A 24265-nucleotide genomic window follows, 5' to 3' on the forward strand; every position below is an offset into this window, starting at 1 on the left:
TCCCTAGCTATTATTTATAAGCCCATGGCCAATCCAAACCTCATCTTGCTAGTGCCCTTAGCTTACGTGTGAACCCTCCAGGTCCCCACGCCCTGCTAAGCCTTCACCCTAATCTTGGGTTAGCACACATCCCTAGTCCCTGGTTAACCTAACCCAAGACCGGTTGGGACATAATATAGAGAGTAATATTAACATCCATGAAAGACCCCAAGACTCTTTGAGACCAGAGTGATAACACAACGGTACCATGGATATTCCGAGCCATGGAAAACTGAAAGAAAAGGGAGAGAGAGAGAAAGAGAGAGAGAGAGAGAGAGAGAGATACGTTTATAGTAGACCCAAGGGTCTATAGACCAAATTGTTACAATATGTCCATGAAGTGGATGAATCATGGAAAAAACATAAAAAACCCAACTAGAACTGGAAGAAAAAACAGCCATGTAACTGCCAATGGTACGATGATAGAATGTGATGAGATCAAAGTGGGTCCTCGTCATCTGCAGCTGTATAGAGGCTCTCCATGTCCACTGCCTGATGAGGGGCACTCCTGTGTCTTCAAAGATCTATCGGATCTGAAGCTGTCGAGTGGAGCATGTCCTTGGACCAGTGGGTTGCGGGTGTCTAGAATCTGGATCACTCTGTCTAGGGAGATGCCTGCAAGCTGGGGTGGCACATGTGGCACGTGGGTTCGCAGTGCGAGTCTGTCGAATAGGGGCATCTGGTTAAGAGCTCTCTCATGGTTGTTGGCGGGGGCTTCCATCCTGGGTCGGTTGAAAGAAACTGGTCATGGGGGGCTATGAGGTAGGGAGAGAGAATTCCCAAAAAAAAAACTTTTATTAAGTGGAGCGTAGTGTATGAGGATGGAGTCCCTTTTATAGAGAGACTCAAATTAGTGATGGTGGAGCCATTCATTTGTTCATCTTTCAATAGATGTTCATCCCTGTAATTGTTAATATATCTACTGCTTGAATTTTTCTTTTGATTTCTATCTGATGCCTCGACATGGATTCCTCCCTAGCTTCCAATATTTGTTGACCTGATGTGTTTCCACCTGGATGTTGAGTACAGATTGCATTCTCTATCATAGTTTATCCTTGCCTATTGCTGGCATACATGGGTCAAGCCGCATACCTGGTGGAAAATCCTCAAGATGTAAATGATGCATTCTACAACTCAATTCCAGGCAAGCTTTTTATACACCTTTGACATTGGAAAGGCTTTTGGATGTTTTTTTGAAACCTCAAAGATTAAGGCTGGTCCCAACAGTTAGTCCCTGTGGGAGGGGCCCATCATGACCGCCCATGAAGCTTGGTCAGACATTCTTGCCTGTCCAAGCTCCCCACCTGTTGCACAGGTGGGGATCTATGCAGCCTAAGTTCTATTTGTATCTGCATACTAATGGAAATACTGCTTATGGATATCTGCACCTTTATTTTGGTAATGTCTGCTTCTAAAACCCTTTTTTTAATACTTTTTGCAGGGGCTTTGTTTTGGCCTATGTTTTTGCTTGCAATGTCAGCTGCAATGATAGCTAGTCGGTCAATGATTTTGGCAACATTTTCTGTCATAAAAATGGCATTGGCATTGGACTGCTTCCCAAGAGTGAAGATAATTCACACATCAAAGCGCCTTATGGGACAGATCTACATTCCTGTGATCAATTGGTTTTTGATGATCATGTGTGTGGTTATAACAGCTTGCTTGAGAACTACATATCGGCTTGGGCATGCTTATTGTAAGTAAATTCATCTCGAGAAAAATTCCATAGGGCTCTTTATTTAGCTCATTTTCAGCGAACACATCTCGTTTGCTAATGAGTCAGGATTTGGATTTGGTGTCAAGGTTGGACACATCTGGTTCCATAGGCAGCCTCTGTCGGGAGGAGCTGCTGTGGGACAAAGCATTTTCACACGTGGATGCAGGTTGGACCAGGTCTGGGCAAGGCGCCCATGGGGGTGTGAACATGGCAGGCAGAGCATTAATGTCCAGCCTTAGTACCTTTAAATATTAATATTTTGTTAGGAAAAGCATGTCATACACTGCTCAGACTCCGGTTCTTTATTCCAGCACCTTAACCTTGGTTCTAGATGTGTCCGTATTGGTGCATCATAGTGTGTCACACATTCTTTCACACACTCACGCAGCATCTAGCCTTGAACCGGTTAGCCTCTTGATAGGCATGCAGCCAAGGACAGGCATTCCTTCATGACTTGTAAAAGCTATTTCTTTGAGAACCTGTCCAAACAATTATTGTGTCTGTGTGTCAAACTAACCCACCAATCCGTGATTTACTCCACATTGCACCATGTGCATATTATATATATATATATATATGGGAGGGAGGAGGCAAGGGCAAGGGGGGCGACAATGGGAAGGGGTGCACGAAGCAGAGACAAGGGGCAGGTGCCGGGGTGGGGAGGGGGAGGGGGGAGGAGTGTGCTGGGCTGCTCTTTACCGACTCTGGGCTTGGTCCACTTGATGCAGTTATTTCCTTTTTTCACCATTTTTACCTGGAGTATTATCACTTGAATTATCAACTTATATTTTCCTCTAATATATGCTCTCTCTTTTCCCATTCAGGTGTTGCAGTCTTAGGTGACATGCTTGTTACCACAGCATTTGTGACCTTAATCATGGTCATGATTTGGCAAACTTCACTGTTGTTAGCCCTTGCATTCATGCTAGTAATCGGAGCTGTGGAGTGGGTGTACTTGTCGGCAGTCTTGTTGGAAGTGCAACAGGGCGGCTGGATACCGCTGGCTTTGGCATTAGTTCTTCTCATCATCATGTATATTTGGCATTATGGTACCAGAATGAAATATCAGAGTGAGGTTGAACAGAGGATCTCCATGGATTATATGCTAGAGCTGGGTGCTAACCTTGGAACAGTCAGGGTTCCAGGTGTAGGCTTGCTTTATAATGATCTAGTTCGTGGTGTTCCGGCCATCTTTGGCTACTTCATGAAAAGCCTTCCAGCCATACATTCAACTATCGTCTTTGTGTGCATCAAGTATGTGCCCGTCCCAGTTGTGCCACAGTCTGAGCGGTTTCTGTTCCGACGGGTCTGCCCTCGTGATTACCATCTCTTTCGATGTGTTGTAAGATATGGTTATAAGGATGTCCGCAAGGAGAACCATTACATATTTGAGCAGCTGCTTCTCCAGAGCCTGGAGACCTTCATTCAAAAAGAGGCTCAGGAGTATGCACTGGAATTCGATAGCCACGGAAAGGAATCAGATGATAGTGAGAGCGAGTTTGCACCCCCAGATCTTCTCTCAAGCAGGCAATCGTCATCAAACCCACTTGCAATTCCTTTCCTATCAACTGAAGTACTTCAAAATATCGATACTTCCATTGACCAATCGGTTGGGAGCTCCTTTTCAGACCTGCCGTCGGTTGCACCCAGCTCCATTGTCCTTGATGATAATGCCATCATGGAGCTTGCAGTCCTGCGAGATGCAAAAGAATCCGGTGTGGTTTATCTTCTTGGTCACGAAGATGTCCGGGCGAAAAAGCAGTCGTGGTTTATCAAGAAACTTGTCATCAATTACTTTTATGCTTTTTTATCACGAAATTGTAGGGCCACTGGTGAAGCCCTAAGTGTTCCCCATACTCATCTCATGGAGGTAGGTATGACATACATGGTTTGAAAAACCTGTACTTGGTAGCACATTTTTTGATCCTGTATAGAATCTTTGGCATTTTTGGCCTACTATGTAAGGAAATGTCACAAGGTCTTATAGCAGATTTTTTCACAAAATAATCATTCCATCTGTTGTCTCCTCTAGTTTGATGAGTGCATAACATCACAAGCTCGCTCCTCTGAATTTATAACATCACAAGCGAAACGCGAACCCATTTGGAAGGGATGGTATTGATCTTTGCATTCGCTAAAATCGTATCTTCTTATATAACATACTATACACTTCATGGTCCTACCATCAAATCAGCCTTCAAGAATTCCTGGAGTCATCATTAACATTCTGCCCTCCCCATGTAATGGAACAACATCTGTTGCCATTCCCTAATACAACTAGTGTGAAATTCATGCATTACTACAAGAACGAGGAAATGGAATCAGTAATGAATATTCTTCGTGTGATAAGGAAAACAAGTTTGTCAAACTCCTACTTGCAACTTAAAATAATATGACACCCTAAGGTGCCCCTAGATTTACACATCCGTACAAGCAATATTTTATTTTAAAAAAATTGCGTAAAATATCTACTGAGGTACCCAAGGCTATTTATTTTTCTTCTTCCAATCTGGATTGGCTTGACTTTGATAGACTTAGTTATTTCTTTCACTTTTTGACCCCCATATACTCTTTTTTTAAGAAACTAACACACACACACACACACTCTCTCTCTCTCTCTCTCTCTCTCTCTCTCTCTCTCTCTCTCTCTCTCTCTAAGTTGATTCGGTGTATAACCCTCTAAGTTGACGTAAAGCGACTTCGTCTCTGTCTCTCTCCACATTCCCAAACAACGGCAAGCCTCTTAAAATTTTTTTTGTTTTTTGGTTTTTCATCATGAAGCTTCATAAAAACATCTATAAAATAGATTCAATCAATCATTTTTTTCAAGGAGGAGGACTTTTGTAAATTTATAAAGTAACATTATGTGTGTGTGTGTGTCCCTGCTTACGCGTGTGCATCCACATGGTCTCTAACAATGAGGAAATCACTAACGTGTATATAAAAGGAAGTAGTAATATCTCCTTGAGTAATTGAATACCAATAAAAATATGTATGAAATTGATGATGGCATAATTGCGAAATCTATTTCATGTTTGAAGTTTATCAGTCAAGTTGTCATTGAATATATTAGTATTTCCAAAATTTGTGAAGCAAATCTCTCTTTGAATCAATCTCTATGTCTCTCTCTCTCTCATGCACACACTCTTTTCTTTTTGTGAAACCACTATTTTATCTTATATTGAACCCTCAAAATGAGAGGCTATTATTAAAGTACATCTAACAAGAGTGAAAAACACTTCGTAGTTCTATTGATCATCATGCAATAACTGACGTAATGATCGACGAAAGTAAATATACTTGTTAATCTTAGGTTGTGCAAACACCTCATAATTATGATTGCCCAACCAAAGAAAAGAGTGTATTTGTGCACTCTAGAAGGATATCTTCCAAACATTTTCCTAAATGGCACCCAAGGAATCTTATTCACATATTCGAAGATAGACGATTCAAAAACTCCCTTGTGTTAGTGCAAGCCCATAGCAGATGATAAGTACTCTCCATTTGATGATGGCATCACAAACAATTTAGAGCCACACTTTTTCGCTTTGCCAAAAAATCTCCTACTGTCTGGGAGCGCTCCCGTGAGGCATCTCCATAGAAAAACCTTCTATTTTAAAGGCAATTTGCTTTGCCATATCTTTTCCAAATTACCTTTCCACCAACCTAAGGACTTAAGTATTCATATGCCACACCTAATCTGCATGTTCCTTTATCCATGGCTATGGAAACAATGAGGAAATCACTAACGTGTATATAAAAGGAAGTAGTAATATCTCCTTGAGTAATTGAATACCAATAAAAATATGTATGAAATTGATGATAGCATAATTGCGAAATCTATTTCGTGTTTGAAGTTTATCAGTCAAGTTGTCATTGAATATATTATTATTTTCAAAATTTGTGAAGCAAATCTCTCTTTGAATCAATCTCTATGTCTCTCTCTCTCATGCACACACTCTTTTCTTTTTGTGAAACCACTATTTTATCTTATATTGAACCCTCAAAATGAGAGGCTATTATTAAAGTACATCTAACAAGAGTGAAAAACACTTCGTAGTTCTATTGATCATCATGCAATAACTGACGTAATGATCGACGAAAGTAAATATACTTGTTAATCTTAGGTTGCGCAAACACCTCATAATTATGATCCAGCCATATTGTCCATATAGCCCAATATCTTGCCCAGCCAAAGAAAAGAGTGTATTTGTGCACTCTAGAAGGATATCTTCCAAACATTTTCCTAAATGGCACCCAAGGAATCTTATTCACATATTCGAGGATAGACGATTCAAAAACTCCGTTGTGTTAGTGCAAGCCCATAGCAGATGATAAGTACTCTCCATTTGATGATGGCATCACAAACAATTTAGAGCCACACTTTTTCGCTTTGCCAAAAAATCTCCGACTGGGAGCGTTCCCGTGAGGCATCTCCATAGAAAAACCTTCTATTTTAAAGGCAATTTGCTTTGCCATATCTTTTCCAAATTACCTTTCCACCAACCTAAGGACTTAAGTATTCATATGCCACACCTAATCCGCATGTTCCTTTATCCATGGCTATGGAAGCAATAATCTATATGCCCTTGCCGCTATCAGTCTATAAAGAAGAAACTGCATAATATAACTTGGTTGGTAGTTTTTTAGTAGCTAATCATCCTGTCTTTACCCAATCGATATATACGACATATCCCCATGTCCTGCTATAGTTGAGCAACAAATCTCCATATAGGACATATCCCCATGTCTTGCTAGTTGAACAACAGGTCTCCATACAGGGCGGTAATGGGCTCCCAACTGCCATCAACATTGTGCTTGTGAAAACGACAATGGTCTACAAGTGATATCTCATGTTGTGAAAATTGCTTTTTGTGCTAAAAAATAAGCTTTTCTTGGCTCAGTCTCACAGCCAATGGCATATCAAATGCTCTGCTCCAATGCACATTTTTATCTACCAGAAGGCATTGGCCTATGTGCCCGATAGACTTGTAGTCTTGGAGAAATCTGGAAGAGTAGGAGTAGCCTCATATTTTTCCTTGTACATGACCTACCAAGATATCCCAGTAGGAAAGATTTCAATGTCGAAATGAATCAACCTCGTAACACGTACACATTGCAGCAGCAGCATTCATGCCCATGGCTGTCCTTGTACATGACCTACCAAGATATCCCAGTAGGAAAGATTTCAATGTCGATATGAATCAACCTCGTAACACGTACACATTGCAGCAGCAGCATTCATGCCCATGGCTATCCTTGTTTTACGAAAGTTATTATCATGGTACTTTTTAGAGCCAATACATGGTAATGCACATTCAAGATATTCAACCCACCATACATTACAATCATGCTCCATTTTCAATAGCCTCAAAGCCTTCTTATCAAAGCTACTTGTCCATAACAATTCCATTGCTGATGACATGAATGTGTCGATCAATTTTTTGTCCCAAATCAACAACGACAAGAAGAACTATATGTAAGCCATTATGATGGATTGTACTATTCCCAGCGTGACATGCAAAGGTCATGTAGACAAGTGCCAGTAATCAACCTTTTGTTTGACTCTTGTGAGCACCCATGCAATTTCTTCTTTGAAAGATATGTTCCAACCCAAAGGGTATCCCAAATGCCTAGTGATTTAGGTTGGGGGTAGTATATCTCCTGGCCAGAGTATACTATGCCAATCTGCCTGTTTTAGTGGTAGCAACTTCGACTTTCTAAAGTTAATTTTTAGCCCCCCTGCTGTTGTCCCAAACAATTGTAAAACATCCAACAAAATTTAGGCATAGATTCTTTTTCGGGGCCAATTTCACAAGGCCCTCTTGCCAACAAGAAGCAGGCATCACTCTTTATAACCATGTAACATTTATCAGTGCCAATAAAGTGTCTTCCAAATCCTCTCAAAAAAGTTAAAAATTTTCCACAATCAATCCACCCGATCCTAGTGACTTCCACTTACCCAGTCTGGCAAGAGCACTTTGCTATTCCATGTTCATGAAAGGGGATTCCAACTATGCAGCTTCTTGTTGATAAAGAATTGGTGTCACATTTATAAGCATCCTAGCTTTCGCTTTCAACTCTTCTCGCGAGAAGTGCCTTGGTGTAGCAAAGACTAATTGGAAATGTTCCACACATTCCCTTTCAAGGGCATTTACATCATTGGTCCACTGACCATCAGGTTTTTGCACACGATATGCTTTTCTTTTGTCTCTTAGCATGCAAGCTTTTGAAACAATGTTTTGACGAGCAACCTTTATCTAGTAAAGGCTTTTGCCTAGCTTGTATTTGCCATTTTTTCAATTTCCTCTGATTGTTGCAATCTATCATATATCGTGCTTTTAATAGATTTTCTTCTTCCCCCTGATTTAATTGTTTTATTTATGCAATCTCATGTAATGCCTGCACGTCTACTTTGCACCGGTTTATTTCCTTTCTTTGCCACCTAATATACCATGTGCGATATTCTATAATGATGGATTACATCCTTCTTTGCGAAGTTTCTGCATGCTAAGTCCAGATCATAGGAGACATCTTCTCTAAGTAATGCAATGATTTTGTACACCTTTTTCTCCATAAGTATCATGTGATAGGGAGGAGTTATTGACTATACACAATCGTTTACATGCTAGTCTTGCATTGTCCATAGCAATTTCAAAATGCATCCCCACCCATAATGGGGATAATGATCCGATAATTGTGATGTATAATCCACCCATACCTTTGCAAGGCTTGGATCCCCACTGTGTACATGTAATATATAGCATCTATCAAGCCTCACTTGATAATCTAATTTAGCATTATGCTAAAATTTGGATCTTGTTTTGTTATGACAATTCACATTTCACATATCCATTGCTACAGTGTCTAATAAATGTCTACCATGCCACTTTTTCTATTGCAATCATGTGTGAATTCCTAGATGTGTTGCCTTGCACCGATGGAAAGTTATTGAAGTCTCCTAAGACAAACCATGCATAGATAGCCAGCCTTCTCAAGAATTCTTTCCTTTTAGCTAATATTGTCGGTGCATATACACTGGCAAATTCATGCGTCTGCTCATACAACATACATTGTAGCACAATGTATCTACCAAGAGGATCATTATAGGCAAGCATTGGCCTCAAGATGTCTGTATTATTATGCATGTGCTCGAATAATTAGCAGTTTCCGCATACATATAGTAAAACCTCTAAAATAACATACTTTTCCAACAAAAGCATGTTGATTATGTTCCTGCAAGAAGCAAACAACGTCCGGATTTGCCAAAGCAACCTCCATTTACTAGGATCACACAAACCCTGTACATTATATGTTACAGATTTACATGGTGTCGTGTCCATCATGCATCTTGCATATAATCATTTGCTAATACCAGATCTCTATAGTTCTCCATGCATTTGTTGGAAGTATTCAATACCTCCCTTCACTGCATTCAACCAATTCATGGATGTGCATGTGGGTGAAAGATGTTGAAGTCCATACCCAATCAGAAAGGAGCATATAGAGCAAGATGACTTATTATAAAAGCACATTATGAGAACTCGATAACAAGAGACCATCATGTAAACTGGTTGAGAACTCAGGAAAGAATTTGTAATGGAAAGGCAGAGAAGAGGTTTGACGATGTTAATGCTTATTAGATGTAGAGAACAACATTATTAATACTTTGATATTGCAAAAAGCACGGAGCAATCCAATGATGCTAGAGCTACTATCCATGTATATAAGTGTGAGTATGCTACTTTATTTTATGTTGATATCAGTGCTGCCACTCAAGTGTCCTGCACACCACTCCACCACCTGCTTTGCATCTCTAAAACTCTCAGCATTGATGACACCGTAAAGCACGCTTCATGCATGCACCAGCACCATCATGCTCACCCTTTCCATGGCCAATCTTTAAAAAAACTCCAAATAACCTATGTGCTAGTCTCCAAGTGCCACACCTATATACCCAATAGAACTACCTTGAAGATTGGAACTTACCTACCATGTACATTAGACCAAATCTACTACTGATGCCATGTGACTCCATGAATCCTTGTAAATGCATCATGAAGGGAGAAACAATGTTGTACAAAAATGTATCTCATACAAGTGATCATCACTAATGAAAAAATAGTACTCCCCGATAATGATGCAAGCCTTTGGCATGTTGGCAACTCCATCTAAGTGTATCTCTGCATGATGATAACTGATATGCACCAAAATGGTAACCTAAAAGTGCAATACGATTTTATCTTAAATATGTTAATTGGAAGCTATCTATTGAAGATAGCATACCTACTCTATAAATTAGTTCTCAGATTGTATCTCTTGGTAAGGTAAAAACATATAGTCCACCATTGAGATAACCACACTAATGGAAAACACCTCCAAGCATATGCATGAAACTGGCGGTCTTGTCACTTGTACTCAGATTGTATATCTCGGTAAGGCGAGAACATGTAGTTCTCAACAAAGTCCACCCCACTGAGATAACTGCACCAATGGGAAACTATTCCAAGCATGCATGAAATTGGCAGTCTTGCCACTTGTAGATGTGCTCTTTAAAAGATGTAGTGAATAATGCATATAGAGCATGTTTCTCCTAGAACCTCTTGGACTGCACCCCACCATCAAGCTGGCTCACTACATGCTTATACTCCTGTAAGTTACTACCTTGATGTCATTGTCATCTGCTCTAAAAGATTTAGTGACCAATCCACAAGTTAAAACCTCCTAGATTGCACCCCACAATCAAGCTGGCACATTACATACTCATCTTGCTGCCGTCAATTACTCCCTCGATGTCACTACCATCTCCTACAAGAAAGGGGCTACTCAAGGCATAGAGTATACATAGGTGCATGTCACCATCCTAAATAGAATAGTCACCATAGGGAGTAGCACCTAGACATGGGAAGTCTGCCCCATGACACAACCATGAAAGCTGGGCCATAAGCTCGAAGAAAGATAAAGTGTATATTATCAAAAGATATCAAAAGGGTACAAAGTACATAGGCCATGTACATTTTATAGTCCCAAGGCCACATGTGCCCTAGTCCCATTTTCATAAAGATATCCTAAGCTAGGCCCATGCCCCATGTGCATGTGTATACTAAAATAAAGCATCCCCTCCTGTAGTGATTTTGGCCTTGAAATCAAAGGGTGGTTATGCACAAACAACACATACTAGAGGCTATATATAAAAGCCAAACGTCAAACATAATAGTGTCAATGTGAATGAAAATGGATGCCAACAACATGAGTCGCGTGATGTTACTACCAAAGTTACATGACCATTTGATTAAATAGAAAGGAAGGTGAAATGTGATCGAAGATGAGACTAATCATGTAGCCACCTAGATCAAATGGGAATCTAAACCATAAAAACTCCAAAAGAATGGCTCCAACTAAACCTAGATCAAATGTGAAGTGTAAGGAACCATCATCGATGATGAAGCTAGCTAAATATCCTCCTGGGTCAAATGGATAGTTGCGATATAAATCATGGATTGTTGAAACTGAAGAAGTAATAGCTTCTGGGTCGAAGAGAAAACTCGCAAGCCTATCTAGTTATAATGTGAATCTAACATCATCCAAGGTATCCACTGAATGGATCCATAGCTCATGGCCATAACATCGAATGGTCTTGGCATAAATAAATCATGAAGTAGCCCCAAAACAAAACGTGCCACATGTGTATCCGAATAACATGCCACATAATCAAAAACCATACACCTCAAATGGCATAGAATCCATCCAAAGAGAAATATCACAGCTCCAAAGAACAAAGGACCATGTCGACAATGGTAGAAGCCAAATGAACATAACTCAAGGTCGGTATCATGCAAGATCAGGTGTGAAACAATGTCATCTCGTCACATGTAGCACCTCTCGAATAATTTGAGGCATGATCCACTCCATTAATATGTATATAGGCATGATCCACACCATATATCATATCCTCGTGTGAAATATCATCGACATGTGTATGATCCACACCATATATCATATCCTCGTGTGCAATATCATCGACATGTGTATGATCCAAAGTAGAAACAAGATTATCATTCTCAAGGTCTCTAAAGTCGTCCCTATAGACATAGTCTATCTCCATCAAGGATGCCCCTATATGACCTATATCCTATGAAAGATCAATCTCCATTAATATGAAATCTGAGATGATGCCTATCTCAAATAAAAATATCTCAAGACCAATAACATATGATCTAGTAAGAGTATGCTCCATATCCATAATCTTACCTCTCCTACAAGGCCTCACCTCAGCAAAATCATCATTACTCATGCACTATGTCTAAGTGCTCAAATACATGAACTCTATATCCAACCACAAGAATGCTCCTAGGAAAGCTATGAGATCCAAGAGTAGTGGTCAAATTAAGAATGAGCCAACATGTGTAGGCTATAGAAGAGTAGATTAACATATTTAATATAAGAAGCTTAGGCTTATGCTCATAGGTATCCCATAAACCCACATGTGAAGTATTAGTAACCTCGTGTGTAATAATGGATGCATCACTAGTCAAATACTCATGATCCTCTAGTAGACCCTCATTAACGTCTAATGCATCCCCATGATCCCTAAGAAGGTAGATAGACATAGGTGTGCTCACGATACTTGATACTATACCTACCCTCGAGATCATGTCCACATGATCTAGCTAACACACAGTAATACCACATATATCATCACCATATGCAGCATGTGCATGTGTCCATGTCATCATCATGTGCATGTGTATCAATATCATCATGTGTATATGTATCATTATGTGCATGCATAGCAATATCATCACATGAGTATGTATATACAATACAATATCATGTGTATGTGTATGCAATATATCTATAACAATATAGCACAATAGAAAGATAGATAGCAAAACAAAGGGCAATACACAATGTAATAGATCAAGAACTTAAAATTTCGAGACAGGTACAATGTGATGGTGTTGTCCACCCATACGCTCTCAAGCGCAGAGCTTAGATGGCGATCTAGACATAATCTTGATGGAGGAAGTACTAAATGTAGAGGATGTATACTCACAAGCATTAGATACCTTAGCTTGTGATAACTATGTCCATATATGGTGCTGCACGTGGTGTGGTAGATGCATATATAACGCGAGTGGTTACGCAGGCGAACCATTCTTAAAATGCGACCAACTGACCATCACTTACTAATAATGAACCTGTATCGTCAAGCTAGGGCTCCTGTGCTTGTCCGCGACCCCCACTAGGGGGTGGGCCACACTCCCTACTTAGGACCTCCTAGTTGGGGCGCTTCCCCGACCCCCAACTCTAACGCTTGAACCCTTGGCCATCTCCTAACCATCAATGGTTGTATAAGTCAAGTTGTAACTTAGGGCAAGAAACTTGCATTGCATGTCTCACTTGATATAATGAATCTTAATCAAATTGTTCTCATGAGTTCTTGTTAAGGTTAATGATTAATCACATTGATTGACAGTCATCCTTATTGTTAACCACTTTCTTGATCAAGAACTTCTTAGATCGCACTCAATTACCCAGTGATGTAAAATGTGTACAAAAGATTGCATGAACTTAATCTTGCATAACTTCCATAAGATTCACTAATCTTGCTTTTCTTGCATTAATTTCTGTAAGAATCCAATAGTTACTCTTTTCTTAATTGATTTTTCCACCATATTCATGGTTTCTTGAAGTTTGTAGCAAATTTTTAAAGAAACACCATTGCTTGTGCAAGAAATGATCAAGATTAAGAAGATTTGATCAAGAATCACTCACTAATGTTAAGTTCGCTCAAGATTTGATTTGCAAGTTTTATAAATATGTAGCAAGATTCATGTAGACTCCACTTTGCACAACTCTGCACAAAATGTGTAACAGAACTGCAAACTGCAATCTGTAACAAAACTACAAGTACACCTACAAACTGCACATAAATCTGCAACAAATAGAACTCCAATCTATACCCTTTCTTGATAAACTCTATACCAAGGTTTGAATAGCAACCACCAATACCTCCTAAATCGCTAAGAATCTAAAGAAACTAGGCAAATGTTGAAGGAAACTAGGGTTTATGAAAAGATTTGATGAGAGAAATCACTAATCAAGGAAATTGTGCACTAAACTCAGAGAATAGGATTTTTTAAATAGTGATTAACATATATTCAAAAATTAACATATATTCAAAAATAGTGATTAACATATATTCAAAAATAGTGATTAACTCAGAGAATAAGATTTTTTAAATAGTGATTAATATATATTCAAAAATTATTAACACTAATCTCATTGCTAATCCATGCAAATAAAGATAAAAGCAATCCTAAAAAATTGTGTAAAACTTAGTTTGAAAATGTTTAAGTCTTAAGCAATACCAAGATCAAATCCAAAAGCTAGCAAGATCAAAGCAATGCTCTGATACCAATGCAAGAAAGGAATCTAGCTCTATTACCAATGTAAAGAAAGGGCTACTTAAGGCATGGAGTAGACATGGGTGTAGGTCACCATCCTAAAGAGAATACTCAAGGCAATGGAGCTAGCTACCAAAATCAAAGCAATGGAGTAGTGCATAAACCATGGCTTGTATTACTCACAAGATCTTTGGCCAATTCTGAGGTAAGGGAGTGCCCCCACAAACCGATTATATAACTCAATCTAACTCACCTCAACAAAGCAAGTCCCATGTTCAATAAACACACCCATTGAGACTCTTTTTTGCAATGCTTTATTGAACACTCGCAATAAATTTTGGTATCTTTAGTTATATTTTTAAAATGGAAAAGAAATTTGAAATATTAGATATTTTTAAATAGATATATATTTTTTAAAAAATAAAAATTTAAAAATACTTCTTTTAGTTATAAATAATATATTATTTAATTTATATGTGATTTATTTTTTAAAAGAAATTAAATTTTATTTTATTTAAAAAGTAATAAAATTTAATTAATTAAAAATCATACCTTTAAATTATATTATTACCTAAAATAATAATTAGCTAAAATGATATCCATACAGGTATAATAATATATTATTTAATTCATGTATATTTGTTATATCATAAGAGTATTTTACATACATATGCATAGATTATCTATAAATTAAATATATATTTTTTATATGCATGTGAAACTATGAATGAATACACCCATGCATGGGGTGATGATGACATGATAACTCAAGTTGAAGACATGGCAAGACGGATTGCTGATGTGGCATACAAGTGTGTGACATGTGGCACCAAATCCAAGATAATGTGGTATGTCTACATCGTGTGGTGGATGTTTTGATGACATGGACTAATGATGTGGTAATTAGAGTGAGGTGCCAACTCTTCCTTCTTGATGATGCGTCAATACATGTGACATCATATCAAATGAGGTGGCATGCCATGTCATCAATGATGAGGTGGCATAGTATGTCATCAATAATAAGGTAGTGGCACACTGAGGTAGAATGCATGCCATGTGCACGTGACATGTCAGATACGTGGTCACATGCATGGCCACCTTAGGGATCTTCACATAAGCTTGATACCTTGAAAGGAAAGAAACTCCTTAAGTAGAGCCATTTTCACATAAAATGGATGAAAAAATATATTTTCGTACTTAAATTAAACTATTTTTTTCTAGAGATTAACCATTTTTTTCATAGATTCACCATGGTTAGCACTACTATCTCACTGAGCAAACTATACAACCTTTCTCCATTAACATAACACTTAATATGCCTACAAATGTTGTTACAAAAGCTGCTCTGATAGATTTGGGAGCTGACTATAATATTATGTCCTTCAAAACATGGGAAGAACTTGGCCAACCACAATTGGCATAATCCAAGCTTAAATTCACAAGTTTCTCTAGATCAAGCACTTCTAGCTTGGGAAAACTTAGTATAGAAGCTTGTATTCAAGACCATCCTAAGATGATGACCTTTCATGTCACTCAACCAAATCAGTCTACTATAAGACTTATAATAGGTTGCCAATGGATGAGCCAAACAAACTTCCAAATCAATTGCGCTACGCAGAGTTACACTTTACAAGTAAACTCTATCAACCTAAAAGGAAAAAGTTTAGAACTGGAAGATTTACCTCATCATCCAATTATCAATGAGGTCTCCACATCATCTATTAGCATAACTCAATCATCCTTTTCCTAGATTCAAGATGATGACAATCCCACTTATGGTTGGAAAGTCCCAATTACTTTAATCCATCACCAAGACTATGGAAGGGGGGAGAAAAAATATACTCAATGTTGGCTTCCAAAGAAATCCTACGCCCAATTGCCTATTCAGAACAAAGGCGAATTGCAATAGTAGACTTCATCCCTAATTAAGACAATCGATCAATTAATTTGGCTGCCAAAATATACCAAAATGCTTAAATGTAAACAATCTTCATTAGAGCAAAAATATGACACAAAAGCAAAACATATAACGATAGTGCATAGATGGATACCTAGAACACTCCTTAGGGCTCAATGGAGTTGCACAGTGCCTGCCAAGATTTGGGTACCAAAACCAAAACCTCTCCAACACAAACAATCAACACAAATAGAGACAAACAAGAAGCGGTTACAACCAAAAGGAATAATATTGCAAAAACCCTCAAAAATATGCAATCCGTCTCAACTATTAAATGGGTTCCTAAATGCACAACACTTCAACAAACCCATCTAGAACAACTCATTCAAACAAAATGGAAAAAAATAGTAAATACAAAAATTCCTACTCTGAAAAAGCAAGCAATACAATTGCAAAAACTTCTCTTTGGAGAAAGTTCATTTAAAAGCTGCTCAAACACTGTACATAATGTACCTAAACAAATAAACAAGGAAAATGATTATTTCCTTACTTGTATTATGGATTGATAACATGGATCATTGGGAAGATACCTGTAAACCATGCTTAGACCCGGATAGCACAAACCCATGCCATCAAGGGTCTTATAGTATTCCTGCATTTTAGATGCATTCTAGACTTTATTATGCCCCTTTGCAAGAGGACTGTTGTGGACGATTCTTTGTTGATTTATTCCTTGGGGGGTTCACTCCATGAAAACTTAATATATCACATGTGTTCAAGGCCTATTTTCAAAATCCCTTATTTGTGAATTTTTGAAGGAATATATTCTATCCTTTTCTATTCAAATCTGTAAATTTTTTTTCAAAATGAAATAATTTAATCCCCTATGTAAATGTATTTTTGTAAGTTTGAAATATTTAAAATATCCTTTTGTTGAACTCACATGGTAGGCATTTTTTTTGTAAATGACCCCCCTGAGATTTATTCTTCCAGCAGTATCACCCTTTTCCACAGTGTAATAGATGTGCTAGCCAAACCTTATCTCTAGCCTCCCTTGTTTGCTAGCAGTGCAAAACATATTTTTGAAGATACAGCACAAGGACTATGTAGCAGATTGTGGGTGTAACCCCACAAAGACATGATCTAGCCTCTTTGTGGAATCTAGAGCATAATCCTGTTCAAAATTGACTATCGTAGGAAGTGACAGTTGAATCTTGGTGTCAAGAGAACCTCGATTTAATAGCACCTCCAATCTTATAATTATGTTACCCCAAGACATTGAGTGCAGCTTTTGTAGCAATATACTTGCCTATCAGGATAGAATTTTTCAAAGGCACCAACGCTATCTCATTGATCTACCTAACACTTCAATGCCTATTATAATGATGAATGACTTTATCCTCTTTCAGAGTTTCCAACACAAGGCTATCAGCATGGACTAACTCTACACCAGGAATCCATCAATGATGCTCAACCAAGCAAAGGGGAAGCATCTGACCATAACGATGACACATGATCTACAAACAACAAAATAATAGCCAAAGCCAGGGCAATTTTTTTGCACAGGGTTTTTTCCCTTGGCCAAATCTAGTGATGAGCACTATTTTGTTTTACAATTTTCTATTTTTCTTTTAACTTTTTATCTTTTTTATTTAGATGTTTTTATAGGAATGAGAAGGTTGACAATCAAACACTTCCTCTAACTTCATGACGCATCAAAAACGACGGTGCAAAACTAAAAGAAAATACAGACCAATGGCAACTGAGCTTCCCAATCAATGGTGTGATTGAGACCTCTTAACCCTTAAATGCACCATCGGCCTTGATTACCTCTCCCATCTCAAAGTCATGTATTCCCAGCTTGGTTGCCAATTCGGTGGAGATAAAGTTGTGAGTAGAACCAGGGTCAAAGAGATAAGTGCATCATGCTCTTTCACTTTGCCCCATGCATAGGAGAGTTGTGAACCTTTGGAATGATCCTCCGCTTGAAGAGCTTCCACCATGGTAGCTCTAGGATTATCATTCCTCTCCCCTTTTTAAGGACATATCCTTGACACGTGCCCTTGTTCTTTGCACTTGAAGCACTTGTTATCCTTACGATAATGCTCCATCTCCTCAGGAGAAAGACGAGATTTGCCCTTAAAGGCCTTGTCTTTTCCCTTGGCTTTCTTGTTGTTGTTGTGAGTCCTGGAAGGAGCTTGAGACGTTTGAGTCCTTCGTCTTTGCTCACCTTGTTCTCTATCTTCCCCAGGCTTAGAGCCTTTCTTGCTGAAGTTGATTGTAGAAGCAACCATAGTATGGTGGATTACTTTAGAAATTGAGCGTGTCCTTTGTGAGTTCACATACTCACTCCACTCTTCTGCGATGCCTGCGCAAAATTGTTGCTTTTGCTCCGCATAGTCGATCTTCTTATAGACCGTAGCCTTTAGTTGCAAGTCCCAGAATTTGTCCACATATTGTTGGACTGTTTCATGCGAAACTTTTTGAAGACTCCTCCACTTTGTTAAGACTTTGTCTTCAGCATCACTGGCAAGGAAATTTTGCATGATAGCAATTCGTAAAATCTTCCAAGCCTTAGGAGCTTCGCCTTGCGCTCTAAGACTTGACCACCATTGCCGTGCTGACTTTGTGAAATGCATGGAGACATTTCGGAGCTTTGAAGATTCTGAGAAATCTTCATCTCCAAAAGCTGCGTCGAATTGTTGGATAAAGGCTAACACCTTATCCGTTGCCCCGAAAGTTCCGTCATAGGTGAGAAAAGTGCTCTCCCCCCCCCTCCCCCTCCCCCCTGCGGAAATTGCACGAGACGGGTGCTCTTTAGTTCTATTCAGTTCCTCGTTCTGCTAGCTGGCACAAGGTGATGACATTTCAGGTGTTATGATTGTATCAATTCGCTTGAAAATCCCCGCGGAAATTGCACGAGACGGGTGCTCTTTAGTTCTATTCAGTTCCTCGTTCTGCTAGCTGGCACAAGGTGATGACATTTAAGGTGTTATGATTGTATCAATTTGCTTGAAAATCATGCTTCTGATAATGCACGTGACTGGCAGCCTGTGCTCTTGATAGCTTTGAACTTCTGATCTGAAATTTGCTGCACCTCTACTATTGTTTTGCTATCTGGCCAAGGTGATGACATTCAACAAGTCTTGAAAATCATGCTCCTGATGATGGCTTACATTGACCATAGCCCCGTTCATGTCTGGTGACCGCCAGCCAGAGAAAAAGCACGCAGCATCTTGGATCAAAATGTTTATTATTCTGCCCCTCCCTGCCTGAGGTGAGTTCAATGAGGATATCATGCTAGTCAATGATTGAAAACCTAGAAAACTGTTGAATATTATTGTGCTATTTTATTTGATTGAATTTTATATTATGTACAAACCTTTTGTGTTCTAGCCTGGAAGTATGGCCATGATTGGCAAGTAACATATGGACTAAAAATAGGAGGCTGCAAATGTAGTGTGAATAATGTATTCTTCATTATTTGAGAGGCTGCTTTCTTAACCTATTCGTTAGGGATGCTCAAGTGTTTGCACACATTAGGTCAGTCTGGAAGGCATTCTCTGAAACCTGTCACATCAAACCTGCATTGTAATGTTTAGTGGCTTGACTGGAATCTCATCCTTTTTTGTTACAGATAGCTTACTCCCCAAAACAAAGTTAAGCCTCTTTTTTTTTCTCTCCACCTTTTTCTCTAATTAATACAACTATCTGCCCTTTTTGGGAAAAAAAAACCTATTCGTTAGATGTCCATGTAACAAAATATACTCTATTGTGAGAACTTTGTAGCTTAGATCCAAGCCACGACCTCTAAGACTTTCTTTTAAAAAAAAAACAATAAAACATGTCTCATTATATTCTAGAATCGTGCAAAAGCGCTATGGTGGGGGATAGAAATATAAGAGTAGCCACCAAGGAGAAGAATACTCCCATCTCGCAACACCACCCCTCATGCTAATCTCTCCCCTAATCTCAGCAATGATGTGTCAGTAGAAGGAGGACCGACCTCCTAACACAAACTTGCTTTTGTCTCTCCATATACACCATCCTGTAATGTTGGCCATTATATCAAAAATCTTTGTGCAACTCTATGAAGACGTCTCTATTAATGCAGATAAAGGAATACTAATTGCATCCTCTAGAACACAAGACCCTGAATGGATGTAGAAAATCATATCAAGAGTGTCCATCTCAAAAAAGTCGTGCATGTGCCTCTCCAAACCATATGTGCGAAGTCGCATGACCATAAACAATGGCTCAATGTCTCATGAGTAGGGTCAATGCATCTGAAACAATCTCCTGGCATCCCCATCTGAGCAAGCCAATTCCCAATTGGCAATCCTTCGTGCATGACCATCCATAAAAAGTAGGCGATCCTCCTTGGACACCAAGAATCCCATAGCCTCCTTCAGAAACTCTCCAAAAAAGGCTTTGAAATATCCTTTGATGCTTAGTATAGGCTCCTAGAATGAGAATGAGGTCTCTCGCTTATCTTCATAGCTCTTCTCGCAAGCTTCCCAAAATACTGAAAGAAGGGGGCTGTGTCATTGAGATTGGAGGCCAGGTCCACCCCCCTGGATCCCAATCAACCTCAGATATAGTGCTTGTCTCTCCCTCAACCACATTCTCCACTTTTCGAAGGATGAGACTGAGACGTCTCGATCTAAGTGCCATTGCTTGTCTTGTAGCGCAACGACTCTAGCTCTCTACCAAGGAGAAGCAAAAAATATCCAAATCACAAGGAGCGGCAATTGTGAATAGACTCTTGTGGTTTGCCACTTGGAAGTAAAAAGAACTTGTGCCTCCTCACCCGCAAGTAACCAAAAGAGGGATACTAGTCTTCGAAAATTACCCCTACCAAAAAGGCTGATCATCTTGAAGCTCTCTCCACTGATCCAACCTAAAGAACCAATGGCACCCATAAAATATGCCCTGAATGCGAGTGCACTTTTGAGGGAGTCACTCAAATGCTCTACCAGGGAGTCATTAGACTGGACACTTGCATATCTCCAAGATGTGACAATATCATACCAACAAATACCCCTTGGGAGTGATGCGGTGAAAAAGAGCTGGCACTCAACGTATAGGGAAGTGCCAAGCCCTCTCTCCCACTTGGCCCCATCCAACATGTGTATGTTCTCCAATCATGTGCCCATTGAGATCGTGAATCAAGTGATTCCAAATGAGTGATTTTCTATCCACTTCCTCAGGCAGGGTGAGGCTCCTCTATGACTTCAAAGAAAACCACACTCTATAAAGGCTTCTAAGAAACTGAGATCTAGGAAGAGTAAATTGTGCAGAAGTGAAGATCCATCTAACGAATGGCCTCCAAACGCCTCCTAACTCTAGCGACAATGTCTGAATCCCTCCTACAGTAAGCGTTTCCAAGGATGCCCACCTGGAGTAAGTCCTCTGATAATAAGCTTGCACCACAAGGCTATATTCTATATCTCTGGGTCTCAAATCCCTTAACCGCCCTCACGCTGAGGTTTGATAATGGAATCCCATGAAATGCTCACTCTCGTGTCTCTAGTGATGGTTGACAAAAGAGTTATAGGCCTCCATTGCCTCAAGCTTACGGGATGAGCGAGACAAGCCCTGTTGAAAAACTCTGTGGCATCCTCCCACTACCGAAAATCCGCTGAAAGGCTACTAGTAACAAAGGCTTATTTAACTACTCCCAAAAAGTTGTAAAGGAAGACTCAGACAATTGCCTCTCTCCTCCCAGAAAGTTGTAAAGGAAGACTCAGACAATTGCCTCTCTCCTCCCAGAAAGTTGTAAAGGCGAAAAAGTTCTTCCTCTCTTGGGCAATTTTTCGCTTTGAGATGACTGAAAAGCAATTGCAAGCTCTATCTCTATAAAAGGGGTCATCAAAGCCATCTGCATCCCAAGAGTTGGATAGAAGATTGTAAGCTCCTCTTGAGATATTTCTCTTCTTGGAGTGCCCTCCTCCTATGCTCCACAACTATATCATGACAAATCTTATTAGACTTTGTCAAAAGACTAGTAACTACATTTGGCACAACATCTGCATCAAACCCATCCCTCTACCGCCACCACCCAAGGTAATTCCAGGAGATCACATTCTTTTCTTTGATGGAGCATATAGGAAGGTCTCTAGAAGAGATGGGCTGGTTTTGGTAAATCCAAAAGGTGAGATTGAATTTCAAGAGTAGGTAATTCTAACCAAATCTCTTTCCAATAATGAGGCAAAATATGACATCTTAAATTTGGGATTAACGGCATGTGTTAAGAGAGGGATTGAGAAGCTAATGGTTAAGGGAGATGCCTTGTTGATAGTAAAATAGGTTTTGGATATCTTGGCTTATAAGAATGACAAACTCAAAACAAAGGTAAAGGCTATTTGCAACTCGCTGTCTCAATTCAAAGCTTATCACATTCCAAGGAGAGAGAATCAAGAAGCAAACAAATTGGCACAAGCAGTGGAAGGGAAAATGGAAGCAGAGATCATGATAGCTACTACCACTTTAAAGTCTCCAAAGTTTGAAGGTATGGAATCACTAGAGCCCATAATTAGATACATTCTTGAAGGTGAATTCCACAATTGTTTTTACAAATATCAAAGAAGAAAACTCATAAGGAAAGCAAGCACATTTCTATTGTTGGAAGGAGTGATTTACCAAAGAGGTAAAGATTCAGTGTGCAGACAAGAACCAACATCAAAAGAAATCCCAAAAATCCTACAAGGACTCCACGAGAAGGCATGTAGTGTCCATTTTGATCATGACCTCACTACAAAGAAGATACTTCAAGTAGAGTATGTATGGCCAATTCTTCACTTTGATGTGCAATATTGGTGTAGAAGTTGCCATGTGTACTAGGTAAAAAGAAATAAGATATTGATGCATGGTTTGTGTCATCCAATCATTGTGGATGGTCCATTTGAAAGATGGAGAATAGATGCAATGGGGCCACTTTGAAGGACTGCAAATGGTAAAGTATACATCTTGGTGTCCATTGACTATATGACAAAATGGATAGAAGCTCAATCAATGGCAAAGGTAAATGAGAGGAAAGTAAGCAAGTTTGTTTATTCACACATTTGTTGCCGTTTTGGGCCCCCCAAAGAAGTAATTTTGTACAATGGTTCGAGGTTTAGAGAATATTCTCTAACTAATGTCTATAAATAACTCAAAGTTGTGCATAAGCATAGCACTCCCAAATATCCTCACTTTATGGGTAGTGGAAAAATCTACTAGAATTATTGCATGGATCATTAGAAATATGGTGGAGCATAAACCAAAGATTTGGGATAGGTTTTTGGATGGAGCTCTATGGGCTTACCGCACTACTCACAAGCATGCCACACAATTTACATCCTTTCATTTAGTGTATGGATAGGAGGCCCTCCAACCCATTGAGCTTGAAATACCAACCATAGAAGCAATGAGGAATGAAAGAAAGAGGAAAGAGGAGATCTTGGCAGATCAAATTGAAAGTGGGTAGAGTTAAATGGTAAGAGAAATCTATCCATTGAATGCTATCACCGACACGCCATCAAGCAAAAGAAATTATTTGATGAGAAGCTCAAAGACAAAATATCGCAGAAGGGAGTCTGGTTTTAAGGTGGAATAACAAGTTAGATAATAGATTTGATGCAAATTTTATTTCTATATGGGAAGGCCCTTTTGTGGTCCTTCAAGCTTTCTCTTCAGTATACTACCAGTTGATGGACCTAGATGGCACTCTACACAAGAGGAAAGTAAACGGCTATTGATCTAAGTCGAGATCTCCCACAAGATGCTAAAGAGGGAGAAGCATGCACCTTTTCTCAAAAGCCAAAACATTAATGCTATGAATCAAAAAACTCAAATTTGGTAGAGCAAGCTAAATCCATGACGTGAACCATCTTCTTGGGGGTGGGATAATGATAGCCTTTTTTTCATCTCGAGGATTTTTTGCAGTACTCACATGCACTTAGTATGGGTACATTATGCCTACTTCACACATTGCACCAGTCTTTGCCCCTGACACTACACATTAAGGCACAATCTTTAAATGCACTTCACCACTCACTTTTCTTAAAATCTTGCACAATGCACTCTTTTCCTCATTATCATCACTCCTTGTACATAATGTTATTTTTTTCTTATCCTAATACATTTACTAAATCACCTATGTGCTTGACTAGGTCTCACATCACATTGCACAATAAGTCTCGATGACAAGAATTTTCTTGC

At 39.1% G+C, this 24265-nt stretch overlaps 1 protein-coding gene across 1 annotated transcript in view; it reads left to right on the top strand.

The window, feature by feature from the left end:
* LOC147627714 (putative potassium transporter 12) overlaps positions 1-3760 on the top strand; it is a 121929-nt gene extending 118169 nt beyond the window's left edge. The window contains exons 7-9 of the mRNA XM_086814667.1: positions 1069-1183; positions 1481-1735; positions 2581-3760. Of these exons, the coding sequence (XP_086670793.1) occupies positions 1069-1183; positions 1481-1735; positions 2581-3650 (1440 nt within the window). The 3' untranslated portion in view covers positions 3651-3760. The remainder of the gene's footprint in view (positions 1-1068; positions 1184-1480; positions 1736-2580) is intronic.
* The last annotated feature ends 20505 nt before the right edge of the window (positions 3761-24265 follow it).

The sequence above is a fragment of the Cibotium barometz genome, chromosome 20 (assembly GCF_041138505.1).
Source record: "Cibotium barometz isolate CiBa-2024 chromosome 20, ASM4113850v1, whole genome shotgun sequence".
Lineage (NCBI taxonomy): Eukaryota > Viridiplantae > Streptophyta > Polypodiopsida > Cyatheales > Cibotiaceae > Cibotium > Cibotium barometz.